The sequence below is a fragment of the Egretta garzetta genome, unplaced genomic scaffold, assembly GCF_000687185.1.
Source record: "Egretta garzetta isolate BGI_Z169 unplaced genomic scaffold, ASM68718v1 scaffold43, whole genome shotgun sequence".
Classification (NCBI taxonomy): Eukaryota; Metazoa; Chordata; class Aves; order Pelecaniformes; family Ardeidae; genus Egretta; species Egretta garzetta.
In genome coordinates, this window is record NW_009259047.1 from 80183 (window position 1) to 97681 (window position 17499).

At 41.2% G+C, this 17499-nt stretch overlaps 1 protein-coding gene across 1 annotated transcript in view; it reads right to left on the reverse strand.

Moving 5' to 3' along the window:
- Positions 1-14592: 14592 nt before the first annotated feature.
- LRRC8B (leucine rich repeat containing 8 VRAC subunit B) overlaps positions 14593-17499 on the reverse strand; it is an 8500-nt gene continuing 5593 nt past the window's right edge. Inside the window, 1 exon segment of the mRNA XM_035890653.1 lies at positions 14593-17499. This exon segment is cut by the window's right edge and continues 62 nt beyond it. Within this exon segment, the coding sequence (XP_035746546.1) occupies positions 17411-17499 (89 nt within the window). The 3' untranslated portion in view covers positions 14593-17410.

Sequence of the window (17499 nt, forward strand, 5' to 3'; positions counted from 1 at the left end):
CTTTCATTATCATTAGACATCACCTTGGAAGGTTTTTCCTTAGTTTCACCCCCCCACCCCCAAAATTCTACCATTGAATTACCCACCTTTTTGCCCTCTGTCTTTAAACAGTTATTTGCAGATCTTTCACCGCTAGCAAACCTGTGTCAATAAATCATAATTTAAAATCACAAACAGCTCTTTCTTAATGAAAATATCCTTTTACACATCTAAATGATAAAGTAAATGTTTGAGAAACAGGAGATCCCTACATTTTTAATGGTATTTTAAAACAGTCATCTCAAAATAAACAAAAAGAAATGTTTGTTAATCATCTGGAATTTTTAATTTCCTATTTTGCATGGGAACCTGAGTAATCAGACATATGGTATGCTTGTTAGCTGGGAAAGGGTCAGGATTAGAATAGGTTCTCAAAATTAGAAAGCACTAAAATATAGCAGCAGCCTTGGCTGCCTAAACTTAAAATAAACAACATTTTGTATTAATTGCTGGAAGAGATTAACACTGAAAAACCCCACACGTCTAAATGATTCCCTGAAATACGGCGCCTGGCAGGAGAGAGGAAGCCTCCAGGGACTGGGGATGAGCTAGTCAGTAGTTTGCCTGCAAAGGGGATTATCTGATATAGACGTAGCTGATAAGGAGCAAAATGAGAAATGTTGTTTGGTGGCTTCTGTATGAGCTCAGTAGCTTTATGAGTTGTGGGATTCCTAACGCAGAAGAGTCCGGTCAGATCAAAGCAATTCTATGTTTGGATTTATAGTGCTAAGCATCACTGAGCTATTGGGCAGTAAAAGTATGTTCTGGTGTAGGTTTTCATGCCCAGAGAGGAAGCGCGGTTCATAGGCCGTTCAGCAGCAGAGGTACGATAGAATGAAAATCCCCACATCATCATTCCAGTCTGGTACCAGCGTGATTCCTTAAGTCATTAGTGTAATGGCAGAAGACAGCTCCCAACTTTTTCCTGCGTCATTAGCCTAAGCCCACGCAGAGGATGAATGGATACGCCTTTTGCTGCTTATACATGACACGGGTCCAGGCCAACGCTACTTCCGACAGCGGAACTCGGCATACATCCTGCACTGTGCTTCATGCTTATTCATCAGCCGACAGTCGCTTACGTGGAATGCTTCTGACCCCGCCGCAATTATGCCTGCCATGTTCAGGCTTGCCCCCATGTCAACACACACACACGCACAGTTAAAAGGTTTGTTTTCCTCTCTTGTTTTTCAATCATATATTTGAGCCTTGCACTTCACTAGGAATCAATTTGAATCCAAATATTGGGAAAAAAACAAACAAACCAAAACACCAAAAACCTTAGGGGTAGTTTGCAATTTCAGCTCTGGCTACTTCACACTTTCAGTAGGGGAACAACCCAAGAGACGGTCTACTTCACTGCTCCAGGACTCCTTTGGTATAAAGGCCATGGCGGGCACAGCCTCTGAAGCAGGTAACCTCACAGGAGAGTGAGCAGTGTTCGGGAAGACTGTTCGGAAAAGTATTCTGTGGAGAAGGCACAAATAACAGCAATCTGTGCCCTGCACCAATTGTCAGTCCAAGCATTCAGGCATCACGCACACAGCATGTACCAGACTTTAGTTTTTACTTCCCCTTTCCTAGGTTGTCAACAGCTGGCTCTCCCGTAGGACTATACCCGACTCAGCTAGGTCAGTGACTCCCCATTTAGAATCATAGAATCATATAGGTTGGAAAAGACCTTTAAGATCATCAAGTCCAACCATTACCCTAACCCTGCCATCCCACCACTAAACCATGTCCCTAGGCACCTCATCTACCCTTCTTTTAAATACCTCCAGGGATGGGGACTCAACCACTTCCCTGGGCAGCCCCTTCCAGTTGGCGACAACACTTTCTATGAAGAAATTTTTCCCAATGTCTAACCTAAACCTGCCCTGGCGCAACTTGAGGCCATTTCGACTTTGTCATTACTTCTAGAAGTGCTTTTGTATCCTCCAAGCTCTGTCTGGGAGCCATTCGTGCAGTTGAAAGATCATAGTCTGAGGCCTTCGTTCTTCCCTTCTCACAGCTGTAGGTGTTCCTGGTGGATGTGGTTTGCAGAGTTGTCCAAGGAGTCCAGGCTGCATTGCCAGGAGTTTCTATCTACATGAACAACTATCGCACCAAAGTATTTAGAATTAAGGCTGCGTGGATTTGCATATACATACACATATGCTTACAGACTAAACCAAGCCTGTAAGCAGCTGAGATGAGAGATAAAACTGTTTACTATAGCACAAGCGTAAAGGGATGAAACATCCATGCAAGCTGTTTTGGTCTAGCTGGTGGTTGGAGTGCATATGTACAATGACTTTGTTCAGCAAGAGGCTAAAGATTATATATTTACACTTGAGACCTTTAAGACTCAGGCTATGCAGTAAACAACTTCCCCTGTAGACTGGCTAATAACAATTTAAGAGACCGAACTGTGCATTTTTCTAGGCCTGGCTTCATCTGCTGTATTGCATTGTTAGAGCACTGTATATGACAAACCTTCCAGGAATCCCAAACACCAATGGAAGTTCCACTGAATCACTTGAAGCAGCTGAAGAACACCATCAGTGAGGCCACACAACTGCATGGAATGCAATGAATTTCCAGGAATAGGACTGTTTCCCGGAGATTATTGTGTAAAATACAAGTATAAAGAGGGAACAAAGGTAATGCTGACAGTCTCTGCACCACTAGGCTTATTTTAGTTTGTGAAAAGAAGAACGAAGAGAACAGACATGCTAGCAGACCTTTGCTAGGCTAACAGGAAGCCGATATTTCAAGAGCAAACCTTAAAACAAAGCAGTGCAAAATTTATCTCAGCATAAAACGTAATCTCTCCGTGATTTTATCTTAGGAAAGCAAATCCAGTTTTAGCTTGAATGCAGTGCTAATGGAGATGTTAAGAGCTCTATGTCCATGCTCTTCCATCTAGCAATAATAAAGGAATGACTAGGTAAAGGCAACGGTTATACAGAAACAGGGGAACTCTGCAGTGCGGAGGGGAAAGGAGAGCAGTGCATTTTGGGGTTCCAAAGCAATAGGAAACCTGTCTGTTCAGGTTCATTCAGAAATCAGTTCTGCTGACTAGAACCTACTCTGAAGCAGTGGTTAAGCAGAGCACTTTCAAAGCAAGGTACCACACAGCACGTGCAAAAGTTTGGTCTCTGGATAGAATGAAAGCAATCCTCCCAGTAGAGCCATCTGCTCCAGCGTGCTGGAGGAAATCTTACTTTTAAATAAGGTGACTGTGGTTTCGAAAGCAATCCTCCCTGTAGAGCCATCTGCTCTCTTCCTTCAGGGAACCTCTGCTCCAGCGTGCTGGAAGAAATCTTACTTTTAAATAAGGTGACTGTGGTTTCAACCCTGGAATTGTTTGCTTCTCAACTTTATCAAGCGCAGCTCAGGTCCTGACACTGGCTATTGGTGAGTAAAGACTGCAACTTCTAATAAGACATCAGGCATCAAAACCCCAGGTGACATCGCGGTTACTGTTCAGTGTTTGCATACTTCCAATTTCAGGCAGTCTTTCCAGTATATACAAAGATGCTTGGGTGGAACACAAAACCCAGGTAAAGCGTTTCACGAACTAGGTTTTCAAATGCCCTCATATTTCTGTTATTCATTTACTTTTTGGTCCAGCAGAGAGGCAGGCAGGAATATGAAAACCCCAGTTATACGAGCCCAAGGATATGCAACTAGACACAGTCAGCTTATCAAGGTTTAAAGAACGATGACATGATCCTATAGTTACTTTTCATATCTACTTACTGCACAGAACAGCCTGTATCCGTACACCTAAACCCCCTCATTGCCACCAACAGGGCTGCACCCAAACTGCCAGCTGGAAACAGTCGCTGGCCTGTGCCGCTTGGAGCAGTGCTGGGAAGGGTGCTGACCAGCCCGGAGCTGTGCCATAAACTATACCACAATTTGCAATATGAATAGAGAGCGTGCTGGTGATGGGCCTCTGCCCCAGGCCTGTCGAGCTTACCCATGCTGACATTGTCTGCGCAGCTGCAGAAATATTTGCACACACAGGGAAGGAGGGAGGGAGGAAAGGGCGGCAGAGCCGTCTCCCTCAGCGCTACCATCGGTTTGTTGCCAGCTCACACTATTCACGGAATTTCAGCTTAGCCCTGACAATGGCGCTGTATGCCAGATCGATAGCCCTCCTCTGGGCTCACAGTGGGAAAACACAGCGGTGTCAGCCTCCCCAAGGTGATACACCAGCTCTGCACAGAAAACAGGAACAGAACTTCTTCCCCCCCGCACCTATATTTTGCCGTTACCTCCGCAGCATCTCAGTAGCGTGGCCTTTAGTCTCTGCATCGCAGTATGACTCCCGCACACACAGAATCACTGTGCGGAGATCCTGAGCTAGTCCAGATGAGCGGGAGAGCTGCCTGGCACAGCCCGCGGGCCTAGCTTATAGCCCAGAAGCAGTCAAGCTGCGTTAGCTAAAAAGGAGACAGCAATGCAGAGCAGAACAGAGGGCAGTCTGTGTTCCCTCTCCTGGCAAGCCTCTTGACAGCAAGTGAGAAGACAACTCCTACAGGGAAAAACCAAAATGTTTGTAAAGTATGGTTTCTGTTTCTTTTTCTTCCAGTGTAACAAATAAAAACATATTTCTGGCTCAAGTTCTACAAATTTGACGTGAATGCTATGTTTTTATGAAAAAACAGAAAGATGGGAAGTTATGAGCAGCTTTTCAACAGAAGCAACAGCAACAATGAAAATCCTGACTAGTTAAAGCCTTGGTAATTACACTCTGAATCACCTAGGGCAATCTTATTCTGTGCCTTTGGATGGGTCCATCTGTCCTTCTCTTCCATCTTCAATGTTCCTCTTAGACCTAGCTGAAGGAGATTTAGGATATATAGACGCACAACTTGAAGCTCTGATCCATGCTTCCCCTAAAAGGGTTGCTTTCTTCACCTCTTTCAAAGTTTGTTAAATGTAGAGTGGATGACTTAGCACAGAGGATACTGCATTCGTAGTAACAAACATGGTTTCTGCAGATTTCTTAGGATGAAGATTATTTACATCATATTCCCACAGGAAATTAGGTAAGGAATAAGCATTAAAGTAATGATGCGATCCGTGTCATCCCCCTAATAAATCCAGAATGTGCTGGTTGATTTCAAACAAATTCAACAAAGGAATAGAAGCCTCAGATAAACTGAGTTGCTTCAAGTTGCATGAAAACAGGCAACCAGCTACCTAGGGGCAGAAGAGCCTGCGAGTGCTCCAGCAAAGAGAAAGCCTGCAATATTAACACCAGAAAATCTGTAGGAGGGAGGTCACTTTTAAATACCCCAACTATGAGGAAATCCACCAGGGACACTGATCCGTAGGCCAGGCTTCTTTCCTTCAGCTGCTTATGCAATGATGCAGTGTTAGGCTCTTCCTCCTTGGTTTCATGTTTCTTCCATGCAGTTATGGAACAGTTTGTCAGAGACTTCAGATAGACTGTATGCTTTCCAAGCTAGAAACAGTAAAAAGCATCTCCGAGTAGGAATGTAAAGGTAATGCTTCTGCATCTGGAAAATCCTAGGGATCCCTGAGAGTTCTTATGATGCTGATGGGAGTGCGGGTTGTACTGAAAGGACAGGAGTCCCTGGCTACACACACAGTAGCTGGAAGACCTACAACTCTGATGCACAGCAACGGCTCCAGAAAAGTTTCTTTTATTGCTCTACCTTGTTGGCTTTGCCACTGTTCCCCCCAAGGCACTCACCAAAAACAACCTCAGGCACAGAAAGGCAAAGGTCTTCAGATTATTTTTTTTTTCCTTCTTGCTCCTGGTAGCTTCAAAAAGCCCACACTGTGAGAAACTACTAACATCTGTTTTACATCTTCTGTCCTCCTAACCTTGGACAGTGGCAGGATCAGTAACATCCCATCATGAACATTTCAAACGTTTAGAGAAATGAACTGCTACAAGCAAGAGACTGTCCTTTAATTATGTGGCAGTTAGTGCTCTATTAGAAGATGATGATGTTGACCTCTAGTGACTAGTCTGGGGATACCTGGTGGCATGATCATAGAATCATTTAGGTTGGAAAAGACCTTTAGATCATCAAGTCCAACCGTTAACCTAGCACTGCCATTCCACCACTAAACCACGTCCCTAAGCACCACAGCTACACGGCTTTTAAATACCTCCAGGGATGGGGATCCAACCGCTTCCCTGGGCAGCCCATTCCAGTGCTTGACAACCCTTTTGGGGAAGAAATTTTTCCTGATGTCCAACCTAAACCTGCCCTGGCACAGCTTGAGGCCATTTCCCCTCGTCCCATCGCCCGTTCCCTGGGAGCAGAGACCGACCCGCCCCGGCTCCCCCCTCCTCTCAGGCAGTTGTAGGGAGCGATGAGGGCTCCCCTCAGCCTCCTCTGCTCCAGGCTGACCCCCCCCAGCTCCCCCAGCCGCTCCCCAGTAGCCTGGGGCTCCAGACCCCTCGCCAGCTTCATTGCCCTTCTCTGGACACGCTCCAGCCCCTCCATGTCCCTCTTGGAGTGATGATCACAGTGAAACGTTTCTGTGAACAGCTAGCCAAAGATTTCACTGAAGCTGGCACATGAGAACAGTCACCCTCTTCATGGAGGTAATTACACTTCCCTTTCATGGAACAGAAACCCCCAGCTGAAACAAAGACTCCAGAAATGCTGCTGTACAGCCTAAATTATGCATGCAGAGAGATTTAAATAAAGAACAATTGTACATGGATGCCTTGAGCTGTACAGCGGCTGCAACTTCAAGATAGAAAATGCACCCAGACTGATTGAAAGGACTGGACAAAGCAGCCCATGGAGGCAGACATCGTGGCATAATCCCAGGAGAAAACCAGAGGGTGAGGAGTCAGTTAGGAAAGGACCTGAGCTGGAAGCAAGAAATGAAACTGATTTCCCAAAACACAGAAATTAAGCAAGATGAGACAATTGTGATTCATTGTAAATAAGCAAAACAGCAGCAGAACACCCCAACCCACTGCCTATTTCTGAAGCTGACATAACCCACTCGACACAACATTTTGCCAGATTATTAGTAATGGAATATATTGTTCGATGTTTAAATACTGGTCATCAGTGAGTTACACATTTGATTTTTAAATCTTATCCATTCTACATAATGAAACTATTTATTCAATTATGTTTGAAAATCATGTAGAGTATGGTATGTTGCACATTCATAGAAGAAAAACAGAAGACAATACCAGATAGTTTAGGAAGATATTCAGATCTTATCCATAGATTCAGAATAACAACTGTTTTGTTTTCCCATTTATACAAAAGAAATGAAGAAAAAAACTCTTCCCAGCAGAGTCACTCAAGGCATATGAAGAAAATAACAGATATTCAGGATTATTCAATAACAGGATATTCAAGGTTAAAGAACGAAAATGACTTGAGGATTGGGAAGAAGAGGATGTTCCAAGCTACTGACACAGCCCAAGTGATGTAGTGACCGTACTGTCCCGTGCAGAGAGAGATACCAACAGAAGGGAAATTCAGTGAGCAGAGCATGCTCCCAGGTAACTATTCTGACATGGATTTGAAGTGGGGAGAACATTAACATAACGTCTAGTCCTTCTGCATCTAAGTAATGGTAGCTGTTTCTCAACAGAAAAAGACTTTTCCCATTTTTTGAGAACTTTATTCATTTAATACAACTTTTCTAATAGAACTTAACATCCATCTTAATATCACTGCTTACTTCTCAGCTTGGACTGATTAGCATCAGAACTGGGCAAAGACACCCTGGCAGCAAAAAAAGTAAACAGTTAATGCACATCTTGCCACTCAAATCCATAACTTCAAATAAGGAACTCACCTGGGTTTTTGCCATTTGGGTAGTGCATTTGCTTTGCACACAGTGGCTAACTGGCAGCATGAAGACAAACTGGGGCTGCTGTCCCCCGTAAGAGTTCTGTTCCTGGTTTTCAGGGCTTTGCTCCATATTGCAGTGATTGGAAATTGAGGGCGTGTTTCCAGGCAAAACTCCGAGAGCTTAAATTGTGATTTGTATTTAATTCATTAAAACATTTTTAAAACTGTCTTTTCAAAGAAATTTTCCATACCTGAAATCATGTTACAGTACCCGTTTAGACATGCAATAGCACCGGCAGGGGGAGATGAAGAGTAAAATATGCCTAAAGTTGCATAAAGCATGGGTAGGAGAGAAATCTTACAGTAGAAATGCCTTACACAGGGGTCTGGGAGCATTTAAAACCAGAAATAAACTGGCATTTGAACAGGAGATTTAAAAAATAAATTAAAAACAAAATACTAAGGAGCAAGAGCACAAGGTAAATATTCTCTACAAGCGCTTGTTTTAGTTTTCCAGGTATAGCTGATTATTTCTGAACACCTACCTGGTAGGTTGATTTTTGAATCTTTAGTAATCATAAGGACATACCTTATACATTTGTGTAACTTTGTAAATGACTGCAATCCTTTTGTTAGCGTTCCTCAGCATATATTCTCTCTCTCAACTGGAGATCTTCTCAGGACACGTATCATTTTGGGAGGGAAAGGCAAAGGCATTACTTGGCATACCAAATGTATCGGCTCCCCAGCTGCACAGGATGCATTTCCTATGCTTCACTGGCAATCTGATTCAACATCGGTGCGTACATCTTACACTAAAAAAAGCTCTCTGATTTTTTAGGATATTACTTTGGCTGAGAAAGAATTAAGGTAAACTGACCCATGGACTTACATAACTGTCAAAGAAGCCACTGGCTTAACCCTATGAAGATGGCAAAAATGCAGCTGTTAGCTAAATGAATGCTAAGGATGCAAACAGAAATGCTGATATGGGGAGGGACTCAGACCTACAGTCAAAGCTTTCCCCTCCAAATAGTGTTTATTCCAGTACTCTTTGCCAGCTCGCTTCTTTCAACATATAGCAAGGGACAGCCTCTAGAGAATTACTGACTCTTCCTCCCAATCTGTGTGTTTCCTACTCCATGTTCTACACTTGGATATGGCCACAATTTAGGCCACATTTCTATCTACGAATGATCACAACTTGCATAAACTGGCACAGCCACCGAAATAATCAGCCCTATTGTGCCCCTCCCAGCTCTTTCTCTCATGCCAGCACAAGCATGAATTCTCCTACATACCAGGCTGTAATTTTATCAACAGATGGACTTTAAGGGGGAGGCAGCAACCACAATGATTTAGCATCTCTGAGAAAACTTTCACTGTCATCTAGAAGCTGTAGGGGACTCCTTTGCCCTGTTGCAATTATTACTATGATTAATACTCACTTAAGGGTAGGCTGTTAATGAGAGAAGGCAGAGTTGAAATCAGCCAGCACACAGGCCTTCCTTAAAGAGAGAAACTTTTGAAAAATGCTAGAGGGATATTGCAACTTAAAGGAGCTCAAAGCCTTATTAACCATACTAGATTTCTGCAGCATGGCTTTGTTATTTTCCTTTAAAAAACCCGGCAGCTTTTTTCAGGGAAGAAAAATCCCCAAACCTCAACTTGTCCTCTGCTCCAGTTCTGGTTTTATGAAATCTGCTAGGTCCTGGAGCAATACTGCAAGGGAAGCAAATGACTGAGATCTGAACTGATTCAGCCTGAAGTCTTAAAAGACAGCTTGTCATGCACTATTTGCTACTTCACTGCTGACTCAAGAACATTCAGCTCGTGTGCATACTCCACTTTCCCATCTGCCCACTGCTTCAGCTTCTCACCGACAGTTGCGCATTTCCAGCACAAACGTCTTTGATATATGAAGAACTAAGTGCAGGGCAGCGTAAAACATGCAGAGCGTTTCATTAAAGTATCAGAAGTACTACTCTATTGACTATTAATCTTTATTTGTGAGCTTAACTTATTAAAAGCCTCCATTTTAACACAATAAATAATGTAACTATATATTGTAGCCTACTGCAACTTGAAACTTTATGTAGAATTTCAGACTCCTTTGCTATGGAATATGAGGCTTTGTTTATACTCCTGATGGATCCGTGTAAAGCTATGGCAATGAAAACCAATCCCTCTTTATAAGCAGCCAGCGTTATTAAATCCAGAAAAACAGGTGGCTATAGCTAAAAGCAAGACTTGGTAAATTTAAAACTTTGTACCTGAAATTTATCAAAGTTTTCTCTGAACAAATGCAGGAAAGAATATGTTATCAGTTAAGACCATCCAGTGGATTTATTTCTCAAGCTAGCAAAACCACATACACTTGGCATAAAAACAGATTTAAAATTAAATAAGGTTCGTATGTCCTTGCCTTTGACATTGTTGCTTGTTTCTAGCCATTTTTTAAACCAGAAAACTGTTATCCATTTCCTTCTCATACATATGTTATAATTTATAGCCACAGAACAGAAAGAAAACAAATCATTGTTTTACAAGCTCCTTTTATCAGGACATCTTTAAGACAAAAAAAAAAAAAAAAGGTTATTTGGAATGGTATGAATACCCTGAACTCCCACTGGCTCTGAGTGGGAGTCAAGCACATTTGCTAAGCAGTTACTCAAAATCTCAGCACCTAACAGAATCAGTCCTTGCACAGCCCTCAAGTTACTTCACGAGTTTTCCATAACGAGACAGACTGCTTTGAAGAAAAACCAGCAGTAACTGTCATCAGCCAGGCTAAGGAACTGATTCGGGAGTGAAAATGGCTTGCTCTACAACAGTTGGACCAGCTCCTGCCCTAGCTTCTCTCTTCTCTTCAGTTTTCCATCTCCACTACAGGAGTGGCTCTGTTGCTTTAACATAGCCACTTAGCTTTTGCCCACCTCACAAAAAGCGATGCCAGCTTTGGGTTACCTCAATAACCCAGACTAAAATACAACAGCTCAGCAGCTGCTGCTGGAGAACCTGAATCATCCTTAAGTAGCGGAAAACTCTCAAAGGAGCACAGAAACGGCTATCACCACTCCATAATCAGAGCACTGATCTAGATACAACATAGGCAACCCGAGGAAAGCTGACAGTGTTAGGGATTAATGAGCCCACTAATGAGCCCACATAGTCACCAATTACCACGGGTTACACATCTTGAAAGTCTGATTTGTTTCCCTCCTACTCCAAAATTTTCAGGCAACCGTTGCAGCACAGGTAACCGGAGCGTACCTGCTATCCAGTAGGATCAGTTAGGAACTATTTAGGAACTCTTGAAGAGGTTTTTTTAATCTTTCTATTCTTACACTTTCCACTTCATGAATACCTTATTTTAGATAAACATATTTAGTACATTACTGTGTCCTAGACCTGTTTAATACCAGATCTGTATTCAATACCTATGTATGCACATCTACACAGCTATATATATATATATATATGTATATAGTAGACCATGTAAAGAAATTGTGACTATTTGGTTGTAATAAGGTACTATAAATTCAATACCTATGTATGCGCATCTACACAGCTATATATATATATGTATATAGTAGCCCATGTAAAGAAGTTGTGACTATTTGGTTGTAATAAGGTACTATAAAAAAAAAGAGGTGGCAGCCAAGGATAATTACTTTGCAAGCAAATGCAGAGTGGCACTCTAAGCAACCATCATAAGGGAAGGTACTGATCTTTGTCCTGTTCTACTGACTTTTGTATTGTCAGACTGTACCAAGCTAATTCAGCTTGTTAAACCTGCAGAAAACTGGTACAATAAGTAGCGTTTTGCCAGGCTTTTGCATTGAATCAACTCAGCACAAGGTCCAGGAAAAAGCCAAATAACAGTGTAGTCAGACCACAGGACCAAAGCACGGGGGCCAGAGGATTAGGACCACCCCTGTACTATAATGAGCAACTTCACCCAAAAAACCCAAACTGTTTCATGCATAATTTTATGCAGTTTTGCTACTGAGCAAGGCAGATTAAAAATGATCAGTCAATTCATTATTTACTTGCAGGTTAGCTATGTTTTCAGTGATGAGTAGTGAGCTACGTTCCTCCTTTTTCCCTTACCATCCATATACTAAACCTCAACCCTGACTTGAACAAGATTTTGAAGTTGCATTGCCAGGGAGTTTGCAGTGACTGGCATTTCTACATACCTCCATTAGTTTCCATCCTTGCGCACTTTTCAAACACTAATTATGTTAGTTGCTTTGCAATGTATTTTGACAAGAGTATTGGTTCTGCAATATGTAGATATGCAAGTATGAGGGAGGGAAAAGAAGTTTTATTCAGAGTTTGATAAGTAAGCTTTATAAATCATAGCACTAGATCTATAAATAACATTTTATAAGAGGAAAAAAGCAATAGCAAGTAATAAATTCACCTGTTTAACAGCATGCCCACAAGCACCATACTGTCATAACTGCCTACTAGCAAGCAATACTTCCCAATAGCCTTGCTGGGCTAAGTAACAATAATGGTATCTCAGACATCTCCCCTGTTACTTGGAGCAATTATTCCTTTCCCCCCTCTCTCTGCAGGTAGACCAATTTTCATCCTTCCTTCTCCATCTCACCAAGTGTTAAATGCTCGTGGCTTGCATATCCATCCACCTGAGAGTCTTCTAGCCAGCTCCCACCAAGCAGAGAGCACACTTGTACAAAATAATAAAACTGGATTTTAAGTTATTAGAGGTTGGACAAGAGAGAACAGATATTCACATAAATGAAGGAATGAGGAAGCAACGAGACAAAGGTGTAACAGTTCATTTACTAAACATACTAGACAGAGTTAATGCCTAAATGCTTCCAGACGCCAGTCCAGCCCCAGAGTGGGTTGCTACTGTCCCCCCCATCACCTACATGTCCTGGCAATGGAGGACTGGGGTAAACTCTTCACGTAATGCCAGGATGGTGACTTCTCCAGACACAGGAATTCCCAAGACATTGCTGTATCCTACAAGCATACAGGACTGTAGTATCACTTCTTGCTTCTTCCTATCAACTCCAATTCCTCCTGTTGCCACAGCCTACATTAGCTGTAAACTCCATCACAACAGCAAGTAAACTGGACAGTCTCTGCATTCTCATGGGAAATGCACTGCCATGCTTGCACATCTGAGGGACTCACCCACCAACAAGGCCAAATAAAGCACAAGAGCTTGATCAATTCCTGATCATCATAGTATCTCCCCTACAAGGAAAGGCTGAGAGAGTTGAGCTTGTTCAGCCTGAAGAAGAGAAGACTGAGAGAGGACCTTATCAACACATACAAATATCTTAAGGGTGGAAGTCACGGGGACAGAGCCAGACCCTTTGCAGTGGTGTCCAGCGACAAGACAAAGGGCAATGGGTACAAACTGAAGCATAAGAGGTTTCAGCTGTATGTGAGGAAAAACTTTACTCTGAGGGTGACAGAGCACTGGAACAGGCTGCCCAGGGGACTGTGGAGTCTCCTCTGGAGATATTCAAAGGCTGCCTGGATGAAGTCCTGTGTAACATGCTCTAGGAGAGCCTGCTTTAGCAGGGAGTTGGACTGGGTGATCTCCAGAGGTCCCTTCCAACCCTTGCAATTCTGTGATCTCCAGAAAAACCCGAAGTTCTGTAAAATCCTTGATATAAACAACCTATAGGATGACATGCACTGCCTCCTGCTTTCAGGATTTGCAGCTATGTATTTGCTAGTAGAATTCTTCAGTTGCTCCTATATTGTTCTCTATAATCCTGGCATTTACTGGGGTGGAAAGGGAAGGGAGAGTCACTTGCTAGACGTGATTACAGAATGAACTTCAGGTCACATTCTTGAAGATGGGAAGTCTACATACCAAGGAAATTTGTTAGCATGATGTAAATCTACTGGTTAAAAAAAAAATCATTAAAACTACAATAAGTTGCCATGAAAACAAAATACATGGATCTGTAGGAGTATGGAACAACAGCTTTAAGAATCATTATCTGTCTTATTTTACTAACACTACCAATCTTGAAACAAGTAAACTGCAAGTCATTTTTTTAATCAGTTATTTCATTTAATCTCTAAGAAGAAATGACCACAGTTGCTAGGAAGGTTCTTATTTTGAAAGATAAGAAGCTAGCACTTGAATATGTAACATTACTTGCATGTTTGGTTTCATCCTTATCTTCAAAACACAGAGCCAAACCCAGATTCCCACAAAAAGCCACCTGGTATCATCTCACACTTCAAGAGAAAGATCTTTGAGCTACTGCAATGTGCAATACTTTAAATACATTCATGGTTTGCTACAAGCAGCATTATTTTTGGCAGTTTTGCTGCATGGCAGCTGTATGTGCCAAGCTGGGAAGATAATCATTGCCTTCTTGCTTCTCCCAGTACAATTCCAGGCTGCATTCGATATTTACCCAGCTCACAAAAATTAAAGTGGGAGACTCGGAAAAGGTTCTGTAACAAAGATTAAGACAGAAGCTTAGTTTTAATCAACACAGGAGCTTCTCTCCTAGCCCAGAACATGAGAACTGCTTTGATGTGGAGCACAGTGTTCGTTATCCCGCTACTGTTCATTATCTTCACGCTTCCCTGTGGAAGATACACCTGCTAGCACACAGGTACAGATAGCTGGAAGCAGACTTCTGAGCTTTGCATTAAGTGCAACATCTCTTATGGAAAATAAAGAACAGGTCAGAATTGTAATGCAAAAAAAAATTTAATTTTTCAAAAAAATGTTCACGATACGGAAGGTCACAGTACAAAATTCTTAAACACAATACAACACTGAAACAAGTTGAAAAGCCTTTTTTTGATTGGAAGTGATTGTTTAATACAAAGACTAGATGCCAACAATACTTATTGTACAAAGTTTATGACAGTGGATTCATGTATTGATTCCCTGAAAATCCCCTCATTTTGAAGTATTGAATATTAAGGTCATGGCTGAAGTGAATTCAAGAAATTCAGAGTTAGATTTGCCTCCACCCTCAATTCTAAGCACTAGGATTGGGTTTCATGGTACAAAATGGATAATAAAGGCACACTGTGGTTTGAAAGCAAGGCTAGAGATTCTAGCCTTTAAACTTTCTGGCTTTTGTCTGAGTGTCTTATAAACACTCAAACATGCAGTGAAAAAAAATCCAGCCCTCTTAAAGGAGTGCAGAGTGAAAAAACGTTAAAGCCTGCAAAGAAATGTAACCCATTTAACCTATAAAACAGTATTTATATTCCTATGCACTTCCTAGTGTTTCCTCAAATCCTTTGAGGTTACACATTTTAGAGATGAAGTAGCTTTCTCCAAGTTATTTCTGTTATTTCACTCTGACAGAACTAGCATAAAATGCACATTTAAGATCATTATTCACCTCCATCAGTTTTGTTGATTATGGAAAAGGACAGCTGCACTCCTAAAACGTTGAAGAAAATAACTGGCTCTGCCAATAACTTATTTAATTTTTTTCAATACAGCTTTCCAATTTAGAGAAAAGCTTTAAAGAAGATGCTTGCTTAATCTTTTAAAACTTACTAGGCTGCAAGTCTTGCGTGTCTAATTCTGCCATGAAGTGTTCTTTGATGTTAAGTTATAAAGTCCTGACAGACCTACTGCAATTATTAATTAAACTTTTGCCACAGGGGTGCAAATCAATGTACTCTGGTTTAGTCACATCTACCACAACCAGCTCTGTTTGTGAAGCATGTAAATTCCTATGGAACTATTATACAACTCAAAATTTGTTGAAAGTAGAGTTTGGAAGAGCTATATATGGACACTATGAAAGACTGCTCCAGCAGCACTGGTCTGCACATAAGCACAACTAGCCAGTTTACACTAAACATTTCTAGAACTACATAAAAAGTAATAGTTTTACCACATTTTGGTTCCCTGAGAAGAAAAGTGCTCTAACTACAAAGGTCTTTGGAATGCCATCAGTATGGTGAATAAACATGCACCTCTTGCACTGCTACTGCAGAGACATCTCCTACTTCCATGTTGATCAGACTTGGTTTTGGCATTTTCATTTAAAATAAAGCCTACTTTCCACCACAAAAGTGGCACTGGAATGGGAGCAAGAGATGACTAAAAGTAGTCTAGTACTAAAACTGATTTATCGGTGATGATTTGTATTTACAAACTGGAATGCATAGTTAGCACACTTGATGAACACAAAGTTGTTAAGAGCACAGTTTACCTCATCTATTTAACCCATGATTGAAATTGGTTTTGAAAACTTCAATATAATACAAAAAGTTTTCAAATATGTTTTTAGAAAGCATGCTCTTTTTTCCCCAGGGGCATAACTTATGCTTTTCGTGAACATGATAAACATCATGAGAGTTAAGACTTCAAATACAATAAAACAGCACACAGCAGAAGAATGAAGTCAGGAATCATTTTATTTCCATCCAGTTCTGAAAGTACTAAGGATGGCATAAGAGCTCATTCCGCCACTATAATTTATGAAATTATTACATCCCTAGAAGAGGCAAAGCTTGTAATGCTTCCTGGTTTTCCCCTCCCAAGTGCTTATAAGCTGTGTGATTATTTGGTTTGTTTTCACTGTGTCTTTTTGTCCCTGTCTAATACAGACCTCCTTCATCCTCTCCCCAGCCACAAAAATACAGCAACTGGGTGTGGAGAAGCAGCACTGAGGCAGTCGGTAATGAGATGTTAGAAAAATGTTAAACAGCAACATACACTACACTAATACCTGGGATGCTCACAACACACAGAAGACAACTTTGCAACTATATCATGTTCCGCTTGCCATCATTATCTGTGAAGATAAGGTTTGTTGTCTAGTACATGCACGCAACAGGTACTCCAGATTCTTCCGATTCCTCCCCATTTCTAGGCAACAATTCATTTTGTATTTACTGTTTTTAAGACAAAATACTGAAACTGGTTTCAGGTATTACTGTCCAACTGGTTTTAATAGCAAGATTCAAATGGTATCTTCCACAACTATAGAATTAATGCTCAGTACTTGTCAAAAGCTTTAAAAATTAAGGTATGTTGAAAAATTACTTTCAGGTATGTTGAAAAATTACCCATGCAATTGAACTGCTCAAATAGTTTAAACTTTAAGCTCTTATTTTAACGTATTCTAAGTTAGTGAAGAGTTCATATTTAGAAACTAATTCCAGACAGTTCTTAGACCTCATATGGCAGGAGATGAAACTGTTTAAAATTATCACTATCAACAGAAAAAGTTCCCATAGGAAAAAAAGTATATACACTCTCACTATAGCCAGGCAATCAACTCTTTCATTTCAATACTATCAAACATTTAACCGAATTATTTCAACCAGTAGAACCCAACCAACAAGTCATATTTCAGATTTTTCAAACCTGATTACCTGTTAAAGGCTGTATTTTTTGTTCAAATCGAAATAATTTTTTCTTTTTCAATACAATCAACTCAGTTCAATGCATTTAAGTTTAAGACTGATTTGTAAACTGTTATCTCTCCTTCACTTCTCTCCACCTATACAGATCTTTAGAGAGATATTAAGCAAAAGGCTTATAGAATGCAATGATGTAGAGTTTAATTTTAAACTTAGCACTTATCTGAGCATGTCTGCAAACGCTCTCTTACACGAAGCGGAAGTGTTTTTAACAACCTTTCTTCTACAATTAGGCTATTCC